General features: G+C 43.5%; 1 protein-coding gene across 2 annotated transcripts in view; it reads left to right on the forward strand.

Annotated features, from left to right (window-relative positions):
• The first annotated feature begins 647 nt into the window (after positions 1-647).
• Positions 648-20,754, forward strand: part of sema3aa (sema domain, immunoglobulin domain (Ig), short basic domain, secreted, (semaphorin) 3Aa) — a 38,148-nt gene continuing 18,041 nt past the window's right edge. For both annotated transcript variants that reach the window (XM_058625130.1, XM_058625131.1), the window contains exons 1-3: positions 648-1,300; positions 15,704-15,864; positions 17,881-17,943. In XM_058625130.1, the coding sequence (XP_058481113.1) occupies positions 1,195-1,300; positions 15,704-15,864; positions 17,881-17,943 (330 nt within the window). In that variant the 5' untranslated portion in view covers positions 648-1,194. The remainder of the gene's footprint in view (positions 1,301-15,703; positions 15,865-17,880; positions 17,944-20,754) is intronic.

The following is a 20,754-nucleotide window of genomic DNA, read 5'->3' on the forward strand; positions in this document are numbered from 1 at the left end:
TTTAAAAACTGAGTTCCAAACAATAGCATACAGATATTAAACAATTTATATGAAGGAAAAACTGAATAAACCCAGTTTGTTTATTTTAATTCACTTATTTTTAGACTGACATTCCAATGTTTTATGTTACTATTTATTATTCTTTGTATATAGGCATTTAATTTATTCAGTCTCATATATATACATATATACATATATTATTTTTTTTGTATTATTCTTCTCTCTTATACTCCTAGTATACAAGTATTACTGATTCTCCTGATGCTTTTTAGAGCTTCAAACCTCTATAAAACAACCAGTGTACAACCAGACAGACAAGAAAAAAAAGGGGGGGAAGATAAAATAATTGAGCAGAGAGTGATTCTGTTAAAGATATCAGAATACAGGAAACGGAGAATTGATGACTTAAGAAAAGAAAAAACTGGAGAGGAAAAGACAACACTATAAAAACCTGACATCCACTGTACTTCCTATCCAGGTTTCATCGTTTTCTCACCAGCAGCACTCCCGTTCTCTCTATCTCTCTCTCTCTCTCTGTGTGTGTGTCTCTCTCTCAGCTGCTCTCTCTCTCTCCCTCCCTCCCTCCCTCCCTTTTCTTCCTGTGGATGGTGTAGCGCTTGCTCTCTCTCACTCCCTCTCTCTCTCTCTCTCTCTCGCAGTCTGGTGGAGCCGCACTCAAGGATTAGAGGGTTGCTGTGAGTGTCTGCTCAGAAGAGAGAGAGAAGAAGAAGCCAGATAAAAATAAAATAGAAAGAAAGAAAGAAAGAAAGAAAATCTGCTGAAGGGAAAAAAGAAACACCTCTCCATTGTGGATAAAGTGATCTGATTTACCTTTCATTTCATTCCTGCCAGGCTAAAGTTGCTGAGGCTTCACCTGATCAAACCGAAGGACCATAACAGATCCTGGACCTCCACACACGGAGCCATGTGAGCAGCGACCCATCCGCCCACTTCACACTCTCCAAGTCCAGCCACCCCAACCTCCTCAAGACCTGCACTCTGAGCCTGGGGAGCACATCCAGGATTTTTTCCCCCCCCTCCTGCCTGGGACCCTCCATCCAGTGTCAGGGACTCTACGGGCTCGGGCGTACACCCCCCCTTCACAGCGGGAGACGCTCATTTCAGTCGGGGGGGGAAGTGGTCGGGGTGTAAGTGCCCCCTGGTCTGGAGGCCAGCCAGCAGCTCTCCAGCACCATGGATTACCTGCTTGGGATTGTAGTGCTGCTGTGTGGGGCAATGCAGCTGGGGAGAGGAGCGGAGCCCAAGCACAATGTACCCAGGCTAAAGCTGTCATACAAGGGTGAGCCCATTCTCCATTCTCTCTCTCTCTCTCCTGACTACTGTGCTGCTTTTAACACAAACTGCCCTGCCTTAGTCTTCTTTTTCCTGCCCTCCCCCCTCCGGGGCCGCTCTTTCTTTTTCATTTATTCTTTTTACGTAGAGAATCCCTCTTTGCGTACAGCATCCAACTCTGTATTCTCGTCTCCTATGAGCACACAAACCTTCCTTCCTGCTGCCTTCCTCTCCCAAAAAAAAGAGAAAAAGACTATTACAAATAGTCAGATTGGTTCCATATGGCGAGGAAAGGGCTCTTGCCTGTAGCTAAATGTATATATTGGCCCCTGTACCAGTTCCCCCCCCCCCCCTTGCGCTGTCCCCTTCTGCCAGTACTGAGCAGCGCTGTGAAGTGCCTCTGTTTTAATGGCTTCTGTCCCAAAAAAAAAACTCAGTCATGACATAGGACATTTCTTTAAGGGGCCGCGCAGCCTCTCTACCCCCCCCCACCACCCCCTAACTTCTTATTACTGCACTGTAAATGGATCCAGCAGTTTGTTTTTAAATGGGGGGGGGGAATGCTGATTTATAACGCACACGCAGTAAATCGCGCATCTGCAGCGTATTTGCCGTCCGCACTGTGCACGTGTACATTTTGACGTACACAGCAAACATGTTATTCTCTCTCTACCCTCTGTGTTATTTTGAGGGGAGACTGCGGAGCGCCGGTTCTTCCTCTCCTCTCCTCTCACCCTTTCTCCCTCTCTTTCTCCATCCCTCACACCCTACACTAAATCAGGCTCTTTGTAATAGCAGACTTTTCATCTGGGCTAGAAATAACTGTCAACATTTTTGGCATATTTTGGGAAGCTTTTTTCTTCTTCTTCTTCTTCTTCTTCTTCTTCATGTCAGTGAAGGAGGCTATTGTGGTTCTTTGTCCTGAAACATGACCAAAAGTATAGAGCTGGGACTGTGGTCTCTGGAGTCTTTATTTTAGTCCCCGTTTCCTCCATAAAACATGTCCTCTGAAAATTTACGAACACGGCCGGCTTGCCGTTATTCTGCAGCCGAAAACACGAGCGCGCGGTTCAGAAGTGCTTTTCTGTGTCTGACCGTCACCCTGAAGGTTTGGTTTCCTCAGATCATTTCTGTTCCCGTCGAGGGGGGGGGGGGGGGGGAATCAAATGTTTATGAATATGATGTTTGTCATCTAATTCGTTGTCTATCTTTAGCCGAGACGCTTGGCGTAACTTGTGTTTAGAGGCCTGCCGTGTGACATGCTTTCTTCTTCACATGGAGCGCGAGTTGTAATTTGGGCTAGTATGTTTCCCTTTATCACCCTCGTCTGCGTTCTAAACCCATGTCGGACTTTTCCTTTATGTTTCACGTTAAAATCACAAACTAATGGACGGAATAAATCTGGAGAGAATCGCAGCTGAACTCACCTGACTCAGGAGCCACAACATGTCCCCGGGGCTCCATCACGTCAGCTCGCACAACGCAGCAGAGCCTGATGGGAAAATGTCATCCCGTCTTTGCACAGCCATCTGTTCAAAGAATGCAAATATCATTTTTTCTCTCTCTCTCTCTCTTTCTCTCCCTCTCTCCTTCCACTCTTCAGTCTGACAAGTGAACATGTCGCTGACAACAATACGACGACGAGAGATGTGTCGTCGAGCGTCAAAGTGTGTGTCGGCTGACTGTGGAAGTGATGGATGTGTGTTGGAGAGCAGGTCCACGGGATTAGATGTGCGATTTCTGCCAGAAAAGCCTCCTTGTTTATGTATATACAGTACATATATGTGTGTGTGTGTGTGTGTGTGTGCGTGTGAATGTTCTTGCCACATCTTGGTGTGGGAACTCGACAACCTTCTCTTGTGATTTCCTCCTCTTAGACTGTAAGCAGTGTCTCGGTGTGTGTGAATGTGTTTGTGTGTGTTTTAGCGAGACATGAAAAAGTGTCAGGTCTGGAGTGTGTGTGTGTGTGTGTGTGCGCTCGTATAATTAGACACCTGGTTCTGTGCTTGTGCTTGTGCCCGTGCGCGGCAGGCATGAGCTCACAAAATGGTATCTTTTATTGTGCTGTTGAATCAGTGTTTCTATAATTACGTGTGATTGCAAACTGCTGTTGGCTCGCACACTCGTGTGTGTGTGTGTGTGTGTGTGTGTGTGTGAGAGTGTATCATTCGCCACTGCCTTTGTGTGTCACTGCTCGCCCGGGGCCTGCGTGTGCTTGTGCGCCGGCCTCACAGGTGTCTGATGGCTCTCTTGATGCCTGTCAGTGGACGCTTCTCCGTCAACACCCCACACCGATGGCACAGGAAGGTGGAGGAAGGTGGAAGTGATGCAGAGGGGAGGAGATTGCTGTTAATGAAGGGGAGAATAAAAAAATAAATAAAAAAAAGAAGCTGGCAGGCGACGTACAGTAGAAGTCCACGCAGAAGGAAGGGAGGCTGGTCGCTAAGTGAAGTGTCACTCATCCCGTCTCCCGTCTCCCCCTTTCCACGAAGCCGGGCATAGTAATTAAGTCAAATAAACAACGAGGAGGAGGAGGAGGAGGAGGAGGAGGAGGAATCCTCCTGGGATGCACAGTCAAACAAGTGCGAAAACAGAAGAGTGGCCAAGGCCCTCGAGTGGGACGATCACACATGTAGTCTCCTAGTTTACGGTTTCCTTCCTGAAGCCAACGCGGAAGTAGCGATATCATACAAGGTCTCTGAAGGAGGAGTTAGGGTCTCACGCGGTACTTTCAGGTCTTCTTCTGCAGTGGAGCATGATGTCATTGACCGAAAGGAAAATACAGTAGATGATAACGAAAAGGTACATAAGAAGTTGTGATTGACAGTCTGGTTACAGGTTGTCTCGTCTCTGAGAGTCCATTTTTGCCAAATCCTGAATCTGAAAAATCCTTTTTTTTATCATCTTTATCACTTTGCCATGTTTACTTATTCAACATTTTGTTTGTCACCAAGTTTCATCGTGTTTTTTTTCACTCTGATTCATTTTGTGTCATGTCGCATTTCCGATGTCATGGGAATATAATCCTAATTTTTAATGTGAAAAAACCCTCGGGTGTGAACTGAAGGACCTGGACAGCGGGGGCTGTAAGTCTGAGGCAAACACACACCGAGCACGTGAAATCACTCTCAAATGGCCGCCGATGATCTGCCTCCGGGGGCCGATAGTCGGACAAAAGTAAGTGATTCTCCCCGTCCCCGTCCCCCCCCGTCCCCCCCCTGCGTGGAAAGGACAGGCAGCCAGCAGAGCGACTGCAGAGTGAGCACTTTGAGTGGGAGAATGTCTGAGAAATGGAGGCAGGTAGATAAAATGACCTCTCGGGGGAACAGCTGGTGCAGCAAGTGTGGAGTAAATGATTTCCCAGTGGGGTCAGTTAGACATTCCGCGGAAAAGGGATCTGACTTCACGGGGACAGAACAATGATCACAGGGGTTAATTATTTTCTCGTCTCCTTCGCGCTAAAACAGCTCTTTCTGTCCGTGTTACAGCAAGGAGCGGCGGACGCTGCTGAAACGCTAAAATAAGTGTTTATATGACTTCATTTAACGGGAAATAATCAAATAGTGATAGTGCTGCAAGTGCAATACGGTCGCTGTATTACAAGCCTGCAACAGTGACACACGAGCAGGGATCAATGCATCCCTGAACACAGTCCGTGCACAGGAGGAACACTGACCCCTGAAGGTCACTACGTGCTCATACAGCAACGTACAGTGTATTATGTGCAAGGGTTTGACCCCATTGTGATCCCTGCGAGGGAGCCAGGGAGCGGCGCTTTTCAGAATAAAAGCTCTCGTTAAACAACCTGATAATTACCCTCAGCTCCGGGGGTAATTACGCAGCCTGCCGCGTATGACCTCCTGACGCTGGGGCCGCCCGCCCTCGCGTACCAGGCCCCGCATGGGTGGAACCGAGGAGGGAAGATAGAGAAACAGACAGAGGGAATCCGAAATTGGCTCGCGAGCCTTCGAAAATAGACACTTGGTGTGGAACCGCACTCGACGCAGTCTGGACTCAGCCCCATATTAGGCCCGTCTGTGTGTGTGTGTGTGTTTGCGTGTGGGCGTGCCTGCAAGTGAAAATAAGCACCGTGTGTGTGTGTGTGTGTGTGTGTGTGTGTTTGTGGGTGTTTGCATTCATCACCGAGTGTTTCTTCTCTTCGTTATTTCACGGATGTGAATGAGTGAGTCTTTCTCGCCGTTTCCCTGTCCGCTCTGTGGGCTGAGGTTGACAGAGCGGATGTAGATAATTAGAAGGTGTTCTCCCAATGCGCCAACTTTGGAGATGTCTGCCTCTCCCTCCCCTCTCTTCCCTCTCTTCCCCTTCCCTCGCTCTCTCCTCCTCCTCCTACCCCCCCCCCCCTTCTTCTTCCTCTCCCGTGGCTCAATCTCGAGGAACCACAGCGCCGCAGACCCTAAGTGCAATCTTCCAGCAGGCTGTTTGTGTGTCAGTGTGCGTATATAATTTTTGCCTAACTCGCCTCCTTTTTCCGTCTCTTTGATTGTAGCTCAGTTCGTACATATCTTTTTTTTTTTTTCATCCCTATTTGCACACACACACACACACACTGAGCTGCCCTCATCTCTGCTCCCACACAGCCACATTCCTATTGTATATAAACCAATGTTGTGCTTCTCAACTCGTCCCATATGCTGCATTCTGAATATATGACATTTGCACACACACACACACACACACCTGACCGCAGTGTTTGGTGAGCTCCCACCACCCCTCGGCCACAAGTTGAAAGATGGCATAGCAAAGTATGTGTGTGTGTGTGTTTGTGTAGTCGCGCTGATTGTCCCGCAGATAATTGTGCAATGACACAGCCGCACTTTACAAAAACAAAAAAAAGCCATTCATCACCTCGCGGGAAGATGTGTCACTTGTTTGTCGTGGCAGTTTCACACTTGCACACGACACAGTCAGAGCACGATTCCGTCCTTCATGCAGTGTTTCGCCAGTTCACGCTTACACAAGAGAGAAGAGGGTGGAAACGGCGGTGTCGTCAGAAACCTCACACTTTTCAAGAGGCGCGACCGACGGACGTAGACGAACGTGCCTCTGGACGCAATCTGTAGAAGATCCCAGTTCTCAAATGATCTAGTTCACAGACTTACTCACTCATTTTCAAATTTGATGCACTTGTGGGTGACATTTGATGCATCTTGTATCTCAGCATTTCAGAAAATCGCTTCAAAAAGCTCAGGAGTTGAACTTGCGGCGCTGCTGTTTGTTTTTCCGGTTTGCTCCGACAAAGCGGGAAACATTGTTCTGCGACACGGAATGTCTCTTGCGGTCATTTTGAGTCTTTATGTTATCATAGATTGTTTCATCGTGAATCTGCAGGGTCAAACCTGACTTCTTTCCCGTGCATCTGTCTTTTATTTCCCCCGCTGTCGTGTGTCGTGTTTTGGAACATGCCCGCGTTTCCCGCTTTGCTTCATAAAATGTTCTTTTGCAAATGTGATTACAAAAGAACTTTGCTGTAGAAAATTCTATTTAAACGAGGGGGACGATGATCAGAACCAGTCTGGATGCTGCACCGTGCTCACGGGAGGCTGCAGGAGGAGATAGTGTCAGCTATGTGTGTGTGTGTGTTTGCTCAGAGATTAATGTGTGTGCACACGGCGAACACGTATGTTCCGTGTACATTTTTCCTCCGTGTGTGTACATAAGCGCTGTATGGTCATGCACACAGGGAAAATATCCAGTGTCTTTGCATCTGTGTTTGGGACGTGGGCTTGGGTTACAGGCCGTTTGCCGGAGCGAGGGTATGAATGGGTCTCACCACCTGCTAAGTCTCGTCAGTCAGACGGAGAGGGAGCCAGGGCGCACCGTTCGAAACCCGGACAGAGTCGAGTTACAAATGAAATCTCTGCAGACAGACAGACAGACAACGGACAGACAGACAGACATACAGACAGACAGACAGACAGACTCGCTGACAAAGAGCGAGGCGGACAAAACTCGAGGAAGTGGGTGAAAATATACAGAAAATAGACGAATCGCAATTAATTCATCATCGCCACTTTCTTTTATCCGATATGGACACTTTTGAGTATTTGCCAAACTTAAAACTGTCAAACGTGGCTTTTAAATGTAAATAAATAAATAGATTAATAAAAAAACTGACACTCCTGCACAGAGGAAGTGAGAAATCCGGTCGTTCAGCCGTTCGTCGGGATAAACGCCACATTCATATTCTGACATCCGTCACTTTTGACCAGTATCATAGCGTCACTGATTCTAAATATAATATGGGCTCATATTCCTCCTGTTATAGACCCCGTTATTGATCCCAAAGTCAAATTGAATCTCGTCTTGAAATGCCAGCCCCTTAAAATCTCAATTTCTTTCTTTACTATTCATCTTCTCCTGTCATAAATAACACAAGCAGCATGACATGTAATGAGGTACGCTATGAAAACCCCCCACAAAAAAAATCATATTATAGATTTCCACATGACACAATCTTGACATCGTAAAAAAAATAATAATAATAAAGAAATTGCTGCACTTGGAGATTTTATAGATTGTGATTTTTCCAGTGTAAAAGCCGGTTTTATCCCCTGCCCTGAAATGTCGTTCTGCGAAAGAATTATGAATTGTGTTCCAGCGTCTCCGCCGTTGGATGTGTCGACCGTGCGTTTTGCCCGGGACAAACGCTCACATCTGTAACCGTGCCTCATTAATTTCTAATGAAATGGCAGCGCTGACATTCAGCGGCGGCATGCAGCTGACAGGCCGCACTAACAGGCAGTGGCTCCAGACATGACCACGCTAACCACAGCCTGGTTCCTCTCAACCTCCATCCATCAAACTGCGATAGCAGCATCCCCCCCCCCCCCCCCCCCCCCCGAACGCCCCCTCCTCCATGCACGGCTTTACTGCACACAGTGATTGTGCGACATATCTGCACACACACACACACACACTTAAAGACTTTGTCGCTCTTACGCGCATGCAAACGTGAGTGTGTGTGTATTCTGCGTTTGAGTTAAAGTGTTTTCTGTGTTTGTTTTCCTTGAAATGAATGTAAACCAGGGAGGGCCAGGCAGCCTGGTTATGCTCGGAACACTTAGTGATGTGTGAGCGAGGTTTCTGTGGCCAACATGGCCAGGACTGAAGCCGACTGTGGTCGCAGCGCTGGAGAAGCCATGAAAACCTCACTCAGTGGTCCAGTCATCCAAAGGCATGAGGAGACACACACTAATGAAATCATTCCATATCTGACCGCTTTTCTTATGTATGTGCATTTTTATTCCTTCTCCTGCACTCCTTGCTCATTGGTGCTGCTGTAGGGCTGGGCCCAAAATTATACTGTGTATAATTTCTTCAATAGCGGCGTAACAAAGGTTCAGCATATATGGATTCATATAATATTAATTAATTCATTCATTCATTCATTTATTGCTCTTAAAGAAGTTTGAAACCTCAATTATTTAACTGATTTAATTCAGATTCACAAGGATTCGATTCAATCCGATTTCCATTCCAATTTTCCCGGATTATGAAAGACATTATTTTACCAGGATAATCCCATTGAGATTACACAGAACTAAACATTTTTTAAATCTTTCTTACCTGGTAAAATAATAATTTGTACATTTAAAAAGTGACCCCAAAGTGCAAATGAACTCTACTTCAAAATGTTCAATCGATAGAGCCTAGAAGCGCAGCAGACAGTTTGAAGTAATAACCAAGTTGCCCAGCAGGAGCGGTGCTGTGAGCACAGCTCGGCTTCTTTGCTTACCAGAAGAAGAAGGAGTTTCTCTGGGACGAAAAACAATGAAATGTCCGCGCCGTGACATCAAAGTAGCTGAAAAACAACGCGTGAACTCAGCTGTTCGTAATAGTCTGTGAGAGTGAGATGTGCGCACAGGATACAGGAATCGTAACGTAGTGAAAGATTGATCTGAGGATTTTGTTAACCGATATTGATCTTTTGGACGCAGCCCTGTGGAAAACCTTCTGTTTTTGTGGCTCCATGACACAAAAACCCTCTGCTTTTCATCTCTCCTCTTCTCTTCTCGTCTCTCGTCAACTCTTCTTGTCTAACTTTGCTCTTCGGCTCTCGAGCGAGGGGAGAAAATCGTGCCGCGTGGTGAAAAATCCAACACATACTTAAGATTACACGCACACATATAGTCCGTGTGGTTTGAGACGCGGTCACATTTTCCTCTGACGCAGCCTACATTATCCTATGGTTAATCCTAAGTGTTAATACAGTATGTCCCATAGGGTATGATACGTGCTGCGAGTCAAAAGAACACTTCTCTGTCTTTTATTTCTTATAATAATAAATGAGTGTATATGCACTGTGCTCTGTTGGAGTTTAACCACACAAAGGGCTCCGTGTGTGTAGGGAAGCACACGTCCTGTAGGCGCAGTCACTCGGCTACACCTGAATGACAACAGCCCAGGTTGTATTGTGCACGGGATCGCCATGGAAACCAACCCACACCTGCTAGTGCCTTCAGAGGCAGAGAAAAGAGAGAAAGGGAGGGAAGGTGAACGTCCAAGGCATGCGTGGATGATATCCTTGAGCTCGGAGCGAGAATTCATCTGAACATTTTTGTTAAGCAAAAAGCTCTCGGTTTTCTTTTTTTATTGTTTGTTTTTCTTTTTGTTTCTGACACCTGTGTTTTTACGGCCAAGGCCGTTATGAGAAATGTACACGGCACCACACACGGAGAAAAAGGAAGAAAAAGGGGGAGAGAGCGACGTGCCAAACCCAAACCGCCGGAGATATAACAGCACAGAGTGTGCCTTTGCGTTTGTGAAGCTAGCCTTGTATTTGAAAGATAAACGTGTAATTCTCTGCGCCCAGGTCCTTTCATGCTGCTATTTTCTTTCAAACTTTCCCTTTTTTCTCCCTCCCCGCTGCCTGTCAGCGTAGTAGCTCTTTAGTATAACACAGTAACTCACCTAGTGGAGCTAAGTCTCGCTGTTTTCTGCCAGCTGCAGTTTAGGGGGAAAAAAACAAGTCTGAGTGAAAACGCCATCGACTGCATATATAAACACTTTAAGAAGTCTGACAGTATTTTCAATGGAACATAGCCCATCAGGCTTTTATGTTTGACGTCACTCACACACACACACACACACACTCACAGCTGCGCGTACAGTTCACGCACATCCAGATAAACATAATTTAATGCCTTGTCTCCTTTCTTTCATTCGGTTTCATTATTCCACTATTGCGTGGCATGTAGGCGTCTGAAAAATGCCTGCCTGTTTGGAGAATGGGGGAGTGAAGAGCTCTCCACAGACAATTGCACTTGAATTTTCAATGTAGCTCTTTTTTTTTTTTTTTTTGAAGATAAGAGCCAGGTTATTTTCCATAATGGAGCTTGACAGTGGAACAAATCATAATTTATTTGAATGATTTGCTTTTATTTAGCCAGTTTTTAAGGGGCGTCCTTGAATATAATGCATTGTTTTTGTGCAAAGTGAGCGTGAAAACGCAGGCATAAAACCTCATTGTAATTACATATCGTACGGCGTTATGTATATTTACGCCTTAGATTTAGAACCGCGTGAACTCCTGCATGTGCACATGAGGCCTCACATGTGTGTGGGTCAACGTTTTCTGCCTGAAAGACAGAAAGTGTGAGTGAAAGAGAGCAGACAGCGGATATGTAACAAGAGAAAGTGGGATGAATGTGGGTAGAGACTGAATGGTGTGTGTGTGTGTGTGTGTGTGTGCACCATAGCCACTGAAACACATTTAAAAGCACATATATATACTTGTGTGTATGTGTGTGTGCGCACATGCATTCCAGCCACCACACGGTTTCCATGACTTCAGAGGACTGAGATTACGTTGACTTACATTCATTTCCTGGAGACTTTAACTCTTAACTTTAACCATAACTACTACTGGGCCTAACCCGAAAACCTCACCCTCACCATGCAACATATCTTCATCTTAAAATAATAATAATTTTACATTATGAGAACTTGCTTTTTTTGTCCCCATAAGGAAGGAAGACGAGTCAAATTTAGGTTCCCACAACATAAGTTATGCCTACACACATAACGCTTTCTAACCTTTATCATAACCAACTAACCTAAGCACAACTCAAATCTTAGCCCTAAACATAATCAGTACCTCAGAAAGGAGGTTTTGATTTTTAGTCTCCATGAGGACTACTGGTCCGGAAGTGTTTGTGCCAGAAACGGCTCTAAAGAGGTAACAAATACAAGTTTGCGCACACACAAACACACACATGAAAAACGGTGTCTTTGTGTGTATTGGGGGTCTGGGTCCATAGAGGGTGTCAGAGATAGAAGCTGCTGAGTGCGCTCTCTGTTCAACTAGTTTGTGCCGCGTAAGCAGAAATACTTATTGGATTATAATTTTCATCTTGTGTGTGTGTTTGTATATGTAGCTTTGTGAGGACCGTAGAAAGTGAAGGCATTTTGCAGGTCCTCACATATTTAACCCTCAAATTTTTTGTTGTTGCTTATTTTAACCATAAAAAGACCAGATAATGTCCCGTAACTACAATATTTTTGCACATTTTGCCAGAATAACGTCCAATATCTGGCAGTCATTTACAATTTACTGCCATGTTAAAATACTGTGTTAACAATTTAAAATGAGGAAAAACAAAAGGGATTATTTGTTTAAAGAGATTTTGCATGTTGCATTTGAAATTTGGACAGTATGAAACATATTTGCGATAACATTTTTTTTGAGTCTCTCAATGTCTCAATGTGCAAAAAACAGGCCAAAAATTTGGAAACTTCTGTATGTACAGGTGTTCTTCCAACTCTATCCTCTCTGGCGACAAAGACGCTGATTCGCCAGCTTCCTGAAATTACCGTAATGACCACACATAGGCTTTGACACAACTCCTCAGCTTCCAGAAACTGTTGGAATTTTTCCGTTAGCACAAACCGTCGCGTAACTACGGTAATGCAAAGTGCGCTCGGCGATACATAGAACTTGATAAGGGTTTTGAATTGCTTTTTGAGGGTTAGGACCCGGGTTTAGGTTAGAATTGTGTTTAGGATAGGGTTACACATTTAGTTGTCGTGGTTAAGGTTAGGTGTGTGTGTGTTTTCAGAGAGAAGTGATGGGTTGCAAACATTTATAGGTCACTATTAATTTATGGACATGACTTTAAGGCTGTGTTTGGTGTTTTTAAAAGTAGAGCAAAGTGAACTCATGTTGAACCTGTCGTGTGTGTGTGTTATTCCAAGCATACATCCACTGAATGTGGATACTCTTTCCCTCTTTGCCTGGTTTACTATATTATGTGTGAGCTGTGTGCCATGTGCTCTCAGCGTTTCTCTGCTCCCACTTCCAAACGAGCGTGTCTGTGTTTAGGTTGGAAGGGTCCTTAGGTGCTCACGCCCCAGTTCCTCCAATCCTCCAAACCGCAGAGAGATCCCAGCACAGATAAAGCCTCTTTGTGTGTGTGTTTCTATGTGCGCTCTGTCCACCTTGTCTTTGTCAGTGATCACCACGTGTTGAAATATGCGTGTGTTTTTACTTAAGCCCATCATGGGAAAACCTTTCATGAGGATCCGCGTACGGTGCCAGTTTGGACCGTCTCCATGGGTTCAGCTCCAGAGTGTCACTTTCAGTTGATATGGGTCGTCACATGATCGGGGCCCAAATGGCAAGCTTTGAGAAACGGTTCCAAGTGGAAAGAGGCAGAAGATACAGGATATTCTTTTCCTCCAGTTTGTCCACTTGCTACTGACTGGTTTAAACTCTGTGCCTCAGAAACCTGCCTGGATACCACCTTTTTTTCCCCCCCACAATATATTAACGGATAATACAAAAATAATAAGATTTGAAAAGAAACTTTTAAAAGATAGATGTATTAACTACATCACTCTAAATGTTTATATCCATACAAACAGCATTTATGTAACCACTTTTGTACTATTACTTATTTCCAGAACAATGCTTTTAGCATAAGACGTATATCTATCACGATGCATTTATTTATTTTTAGTATATTTATAATGACTCTCTCTACCTCTTTCCCAAAGAAATGCTCTGACACATTGTGTCCATAAATCCTTTGCCTCAAACAGTTAATATTTCTTTTTTATTTAGGGTTTTTTTGTCTACCTTGGCTTTCTGCCACACCCCATACCTTTTTCCATTACTTCATTCTGCAGTTGAAAAATAAAAAGCAACAATCTTTGCTGACTTGAAACCCCATTTTGCTATTGGCCACCACATAATCACAGCATTTATCTGGATACACCTCATCATGTCTGCAGAAACATGAGCGCTGTGCAGATTCCTCTCGGGGTGGATGTGGATAGTGGTTTCGCACGAAATGGCCCGTGTTGAATCAAGGATACACACTGAATCCCACACACACACACACACACACACACTCAACCCATCTGTGTCACAGTACAAATTCTGACACAAAACACACATTCACAGACCTCCATTCATGCCCACTCCCACCCACACGATTTCTTTAGCCCCCCGAAACGTAGATGAGCTGCGACCACCTTTATGAAGTGACGGCAACGCCGTGATCCGCCTCTCTCTCTCTCACTCGTTCTCGACTTGCAGAGACGGTCGATGCACCACTTCCTCCCCGGTGGTTTCCTTCTTTCATGTAGACACAGATGTCCAAGGTTTTACACAGTGTGAGTGGGCGCAGATGGCTCCTATAGCAGCTCGTCAGTCACAGCTTTGCAGAGAGAGAGCAGGGAGATCACAATCCACTGGACTCTCTGTGTGTGTGTGTGTGTGTGTACACATCCTGGTTTCTATATATTGTGTGCCTGCATGTGTCCGCGCCGTGTTGACACTGACGATGACGGATGATGTCGTGTGATAGACTGCGACTGATGTATGGGCGGACTTCACCTGCGGTGAAATATGGAGCACATGTTCCGTGTCCAGTGAACCAGGCAAAGATACACGTGTTTAATTATTCATTTCATTAAACAGGAAATCACTTCTTTTTTTTTCCCACTGCTATCAGAATTATTTTATTTTGGAGCGGCCCGCTGCACTGCTGATTGTCATACTGCTTTGTCAAATGGATTTATATTCGGCATTTTGCTCAGCTCGGGTTGTCCGTGATTGATTTGTTGTCGTATAATTTTGTTATGGCAAGCTATTTTGGTCAGATGAGCCTCAAAATAAGAGATTTTGATCTCAAAGGACTTCCTGGTGGGGCTGAATAATTCATCCGCACTTTAAAACGATGCAATTAAGGCTGTAATTGCCTTTTTTTTTTTTTTAAGTACATGTTGGAAAGGACCAGAGAATGATAATGAAAGTGCTTTTGTCCAATTTTTTCAGAATAACTTCCAATACCTGGCAGTTTTTTATTCACTGCCTGTTAAAATATATGAAGAAAAAAAAGGTTTATTTACAAAAACACTGCAACTTTGTCTCTCAATGTGCAAAAACAGGCCCAAAAATGGATACTATATACCAGCCTTCTTCCCACGCTCTCCTCTCTGGCGACAAAGACACTGATTCTCCGGCGATAGCACAAACTGCCGCGTAACTACGATAATGCAAATTATTCTGTAACACAGCATTATTTAACTGCAATTAAAGTATTTTTCCTCAAATAGTTTAACTACTTCCTGGCTGAATTATAGTTATAAAGTAAATAGAACACAACAGAAACATCCTGTAATCAGATTACAGGTGTCTTAAGTGTCTTTAGGGCAACAGCACTTTATATTTTGACTTATTAGAAAACAAGTGCAGATTTTCAGAGATCTTCTTCACTGACACTGAAAGCACCAGGATTACACATCCTGTGGGATTTACTGGCTGTATAATCCCGGGTTAACCTGTACTCAGGATGGGAGTGTTGTTGTTTTTTTGTTGTTAATACAACACCAGTGCTTATTACAGAGTTGATGAACTCCTCTTCGGTGATTAAACGTTAACTGACATGTCGGCGATTATGGTTTGACTTTGACCCACTTTAACTTTAAAGTCTGAGTGCACGGTGCAAACTCTCACCTTTACATTCTAACATATTTACACACAGCGTCTGCTCACGCCTCCCTGACTCCGCATGAATTATTCAGCCAATCACACGACTGAACAGTTTCAATTGTGTCCCCGATCGGGACATGCTTCACTTTAAATGTCTCACGCTATATCTGACTCACGTGTGGGAGGAAAAGGAACGTTGAAAAGCAATTAAAATAAATAAATGACTTTAAGGTCCAGTGTGTAACGTTTCACTGGCAGATGTTGATGTTTGAATACAGCTGTCACTCATTCGCACACACTGGACCTTTAAGAGACAACAACAACTTGTTTTTTTGTCCAAAATATGTATTCAAATGAATATTTTACTTTAGAATGATGCTTTCATAACATATTTCATACTACTTTTATTAACATCAACTCTTCCTCCTCCTCCTCCTCCTCCTTCTCTTTCAGAGATGTTAGAGTCCAGTAACCTCGTCACCTTCAACGGCTTGGCCAACAGCTCAGGCTATGACACTTTCCTCCTGGACGAGGAGCGGGGGAGACTACTGGTGGGAGCCGAGGACCACATCTTCTCCTTTGACCTCGTCAACATCAACAGAGACCACAAACAGGTTTGACTCATGTACTCCTTTTCTCCTCTCCTCGCCTCTCCTCTCCCTCTGGAGTCCATTACCCCTTTCTCCACCTCCCCTTCACCCCCTCCCCGCCGCCTGTCTCGGTCCAGACAGGGCTGTCCGTAATTCCATTACTCCACCTGGACTAGGTTAACAGTGTTTTTATCAGATTCGAGCAGCTATCATTGACACACAAGACTGACCGAGGCTTGCCTGCAGGCTGCAAAGAGCCGAGCAGTGCTGAAAAATTCATAGTCAGTTCACAGAAGGGGGGTGTGTGTGCGTGTGTGTGTGTGTGTGTCTCCTTCTTTCTTCTTTGACTGATTTTAACATTGCAACATTACGAGATAAAAGACCAAAAAGAAGTGATTAAGCAAAACTAATGTAATTACTCAGCTTCCCGAGAAAGGAAAACTCAGCTGATCTAGAGAGGAGTTAAACTATGATGGTGTGTGTGTATGTGTCAGTGTATTATAGGGACGTAATAATGCATAAACATGCTTCTGCATACATTTTCGTTGCCTCTCAAGCTCTCAACACCTGTTCGGCCACGGGCAAATAGATCGAGCTCAGTCGCACCCAGGTTTTTCTAGTATATAATCATTCCCTTATGCATTAATGCTCGTACATGCACAGCCATAATAATATGCTCCATTCGTGGGTGATAATTCACGTGACACGAGGACTCGTTCTGTGTGTTTGCTCTTTACAGTGCGGCCACATTCACTTTGGCTAGTTTACAGTTCAAAAGAGCTGAACTTGGAGTTTAAACCGATAAAAATGCCATCCCTCTTTTGAACAAATCATTGTTTTCAAATCTAATTAAGAATTTGTAACTTTTAATTGTTCTATTTTTAAAATGTAACTATTCAAATAATCAATTAATATGTTAAAGGGGTTCAGTACATAAAATAAAATTCAGTTCAGTGAGCTTTCAGCTTCGTAAATGTGAATATTCACTGGTTTCAGATTAATAAATGATGAACATAATCCCAAGTAACAGCCATAGTAACTATATTTATGTATGATGGTGCTCCATCTTGTTTTTAAATCTTTAAAAAGTGAATATTTACGTGAAGGGAAACTTAAAAAGTATCGCAATATATGCAAGAAAAGCGATTCTCTTTTTTCATCATCTGACTTTGTAACACAGCCTTAAAATACTGTAAAAAAGTGAAATATGACAGAACAGAAACAGTAAGTCAATCTATTCCAAATAAGAAAGACCAAAGCGATCCCTGACGCTCATATCGTGTGAGAACATATTTCCTATTAAAACAACATGGACATCTCAGTAACCCTTCCGTCATGTTTGGCGCCACTTGTCAGTGTGTGTGTGTGTGTGTGTGTGTGTGTGTGTGTAAGATAAGGCCTCCGGGGGTCATATATGGATTCACCATGAGGAAAAGTACAAAGTACTGAAATAAATGCAAGTCCCATCTTTTTCTGTAAGAATATATCAAAAGCTTGTTTTCTCTTCATATTTGAAGTGAAAAGTATAACCATATGCCCGGGATTGTAACTATACAAAGGACTTTAACATTTTAAATCCTATAATTTGAACCAGAAGCCATATTTAGGAAATGTAAAATGTCTTTTTTTCACCGAGCATGTGTAACATAAAGGGTAGAGTTCCTGCCTGTTCTGTCTCACCCCCCCCCCCCCCCCAAACCCCGCCCCGCCCCCCCAACTTTGGTTTCAAGTCATTCAAATTCCTTTTCTTCTCTTTGATGCTGTCTGCCTTTATTTATTTAGTTATTCATGTATCATACTTACACTCAATGCTAATGTTGCAACAAAGGGAGTGAGTCGTATGGATTTCTGTCGATATGAAACCTGACAAATCAAAAGTCATTCTCCGGGAAGGACACAAATCCTTCTCTCCCTCTGATTCACCGCTTTGACTCACTGCCTCCCTGTTTCAAGAAACAACATGTAAAAAAAAACAAAAAAAAAACTCCTCTGCACCTCCTCCAGCATAGTGTGACTTTGTCTCTGTCTCATTTTGCACAGATTGCATGGCCTGCCACCCCCTCCAAGAGGGATGAATGCAAGTGGGCAGGGAAAGACTATGGGGTAAGTCCATATTCATACCGGTGTCATGATTTGTTGCTTCTGTCGTAAAATTTGAGTCACTCGCATCCCTTTATATGTAAGGATTGTATAATACTAAGTGATGAAATGACAATGGTATGTGATCAGAGCGTAAGGAAACATGTTAAACTGAAGTACTGGCTTCACTGATCATTATGTTTTGATTAGGATTAAAATCCAACTGTCACCCACCCAATAATACAGCTTTGACACTGGGGTTGTCAGCGGAATGTTTCCAAACCTAAAAAGCCTCACTACCCATCTCAAAAACGTCTCAACCGAAAGATGAGAAGAGATTACAGTAGCGGCAAAGGGTTAAAATGTGGACGATTGAAAGTGTTTTAAATCGGGATTGCAGTCACTGATTTAAATGCAAAAGGTCACTTGTTGTACATACACAATCTTTCGGTACCTGTTGGATTTGTATTTCGGTAGTCAGAGAGTCAGTTTATGGAACAATCTATAAAGAATCGAAATCCAGTGTTACATGTAAAAATATAATTAAAAGAAGTATGATAAGGAAATATAATGAACTGTGTTAGTTAATTCGATACCAATTGGTTAAAAACATGTAATACTTGACCTATTCATTATAATTGCTCTGTGTCAAGTATTTATTGCGACAAAGGAGCAGATTTAATAAGATGAATTCTCCTTTCTGCTTTTGAATTTTGACTTATTCTAAATGGTTCTTTTCTTTTGCCAATGAATGAATTAAATACGTAAATAAATAAATAAATAAACAAAAACAAAAAAACATTACCAAGATTATTAATCATAGCAGTAACTGTGTGGTTCCAGCGTCTGCAGAATTAAAAGAGCACTGAAGGAAATTCACTCGGCTAAAAATAATGGTGCCCCACTTCACCTCCAGCTCACTGTACCCTCTGTGGACCAGCCATTAACCACTGACACCAACATCTGAACACACTGTACGACAGATGTTCGGCCACACTTTTCCCAGTGGCTCAAGAACAATGAAGCACTTCCATGAACGTGTGGTTTTTGCGTGCGACCGAGAGTGTGCACACGTTTGCATATTCACGCGGAAGCGTATTGTTTGTGCCCGTTATCTGGCGCGGTGTGTTGGCTCACATGTGCAGTTGTGCACAGGTTTGCTGAACACACACTGTATGGCACCAGCTCTGTTTGTGTTGCCCGACGGTGTCGCAGTAGGCCCTCCTCTGTGTGGTATCTGATCCTAATTTCACGGCTGGATGAGTCTCGAGTGCAGCGGCTGCAGGGTTTAAGGATTATCCAGAATTACATAGTGCCTTTTAAATCACAGAGGTTCCACTGGTGTCTGTAGATCTCTAGCTTTTTTTCTTTTTTTTTTAGCGTTCACACTCAAACATGAAGTCACAGCCGCTTGAGGAACACTGCAGCCTTTCGCTGTGAAAAGGTTGTGCTCTGGCAGCAAAAAAAAAAAACACACACACAAAATACAGCGATGAGATATTTGCGTGCTACAAAATTGTTTACCCTTGAAAATGGAGCAGTGAGAGCAGCACGGGAAGCCTTGATTGGGACACTACCAAAGCATTCAGGGCTTCCAAAGTGATGCATTTCTCCAAACCACACTTTATAGCCGCAGAACAAATGTAACAGCTGCCCCCCCCCCCCCCCCCCCAACCCCCTCTCCAAAATGCCTGATGGGTGTATCATCCTCTTTGGCAGGATGGGTCTGTAACTTGGCCCTGCTTGTTGCATTTGATTTAGTGAACAAAGGTTTGAGATACTGAAATGTGTCATGATGTCATTTCCGATTTGTCTGCCCAGCCATTATGGATGTGAGAGGGAAATTAATAGTCCCAAAGTTGTGCTACATACCCGCTGAATTTTCCATATTCAATTATAGAGACCTCAGCACAATCTCAAAATTCACTCAACTCCAAATTTACACAAACCGCATACATATCTGTGAGCCCATTTCTCTCATGGAAAGTCACCATCAATAGCCAGTCCAATGCCAGTCATTAATTTTATCCAATAATGACTCATTTATCCTCTGCTGCTGTTGTGGTTTTCGTATAATCAAATGGTTTGTGATCAGGAAATCCATTTTTTCCTCAGAGTGCAGAGACAGACGGGGCTGCCGTCAGTGTTTAGGTGCAACCTGCCTCCCACGTAGCTAATGAGCCTGACTTGAAGACAGCCATGTACTGTAATCCTAAACAGAGCTGACAATGTGAAATGCATATAATCTGGGGCGTGAGAATGATGCGAGGGCACATGTGCTTTCACTGTTCGACAGTAGGAAAAACAGAGGGTAAAGTCATTAAGTTAACACAGTCATCTAGACATAGAGACGTGGCTGAGGTTAGCCACAAGACATCGTGGAGGTTTAGTCCATCTTTGTCAAATCAGCAGCAACAGTGTGGCTGAACTTTGTTGGGATTATGATAACATGTACAGATTAATGGTGTTAAATACCTTAATTCAACCCAGATAAATGCAAACACGTGTAGTACAAGATAGCTAATGTCAGCTCTCTTTCTTTGGGATCATAATCATTTTTAAAATGGCAATTTAAAAACAGTGTATTAATATTTTGATGGTTGTAATGCGCTTTAAGATAGTAAGTATTGAACTGAATATTGACCTAAAAAGTTGTATCACAAATTAAACAGCAATTACAATGTGTTTTATTTTGTTTTGTTTTGTTTTTTTAAATGCAATAAGATAAATATCCCAAATCTTTCAGTCCTATAAGCTATAATGACCAATTAAAACAAAAATCACCTTAAACAGACACACACAACAATTGAGACAAACAATCCAAACAGTAAAAAT

Source organism: Solea solea, chromosome 3 (assembly GCF_958295425.1).
Source record: "Solea solea chromosome 3, fSolSol10.1, whole genome shotgun sequence".
Lineage (NCBI taxonomy): Eukaryota > Metazoa > Chordata > Actinopteri > Pleuronectiformes > Soleidae > Solea > Solea solea.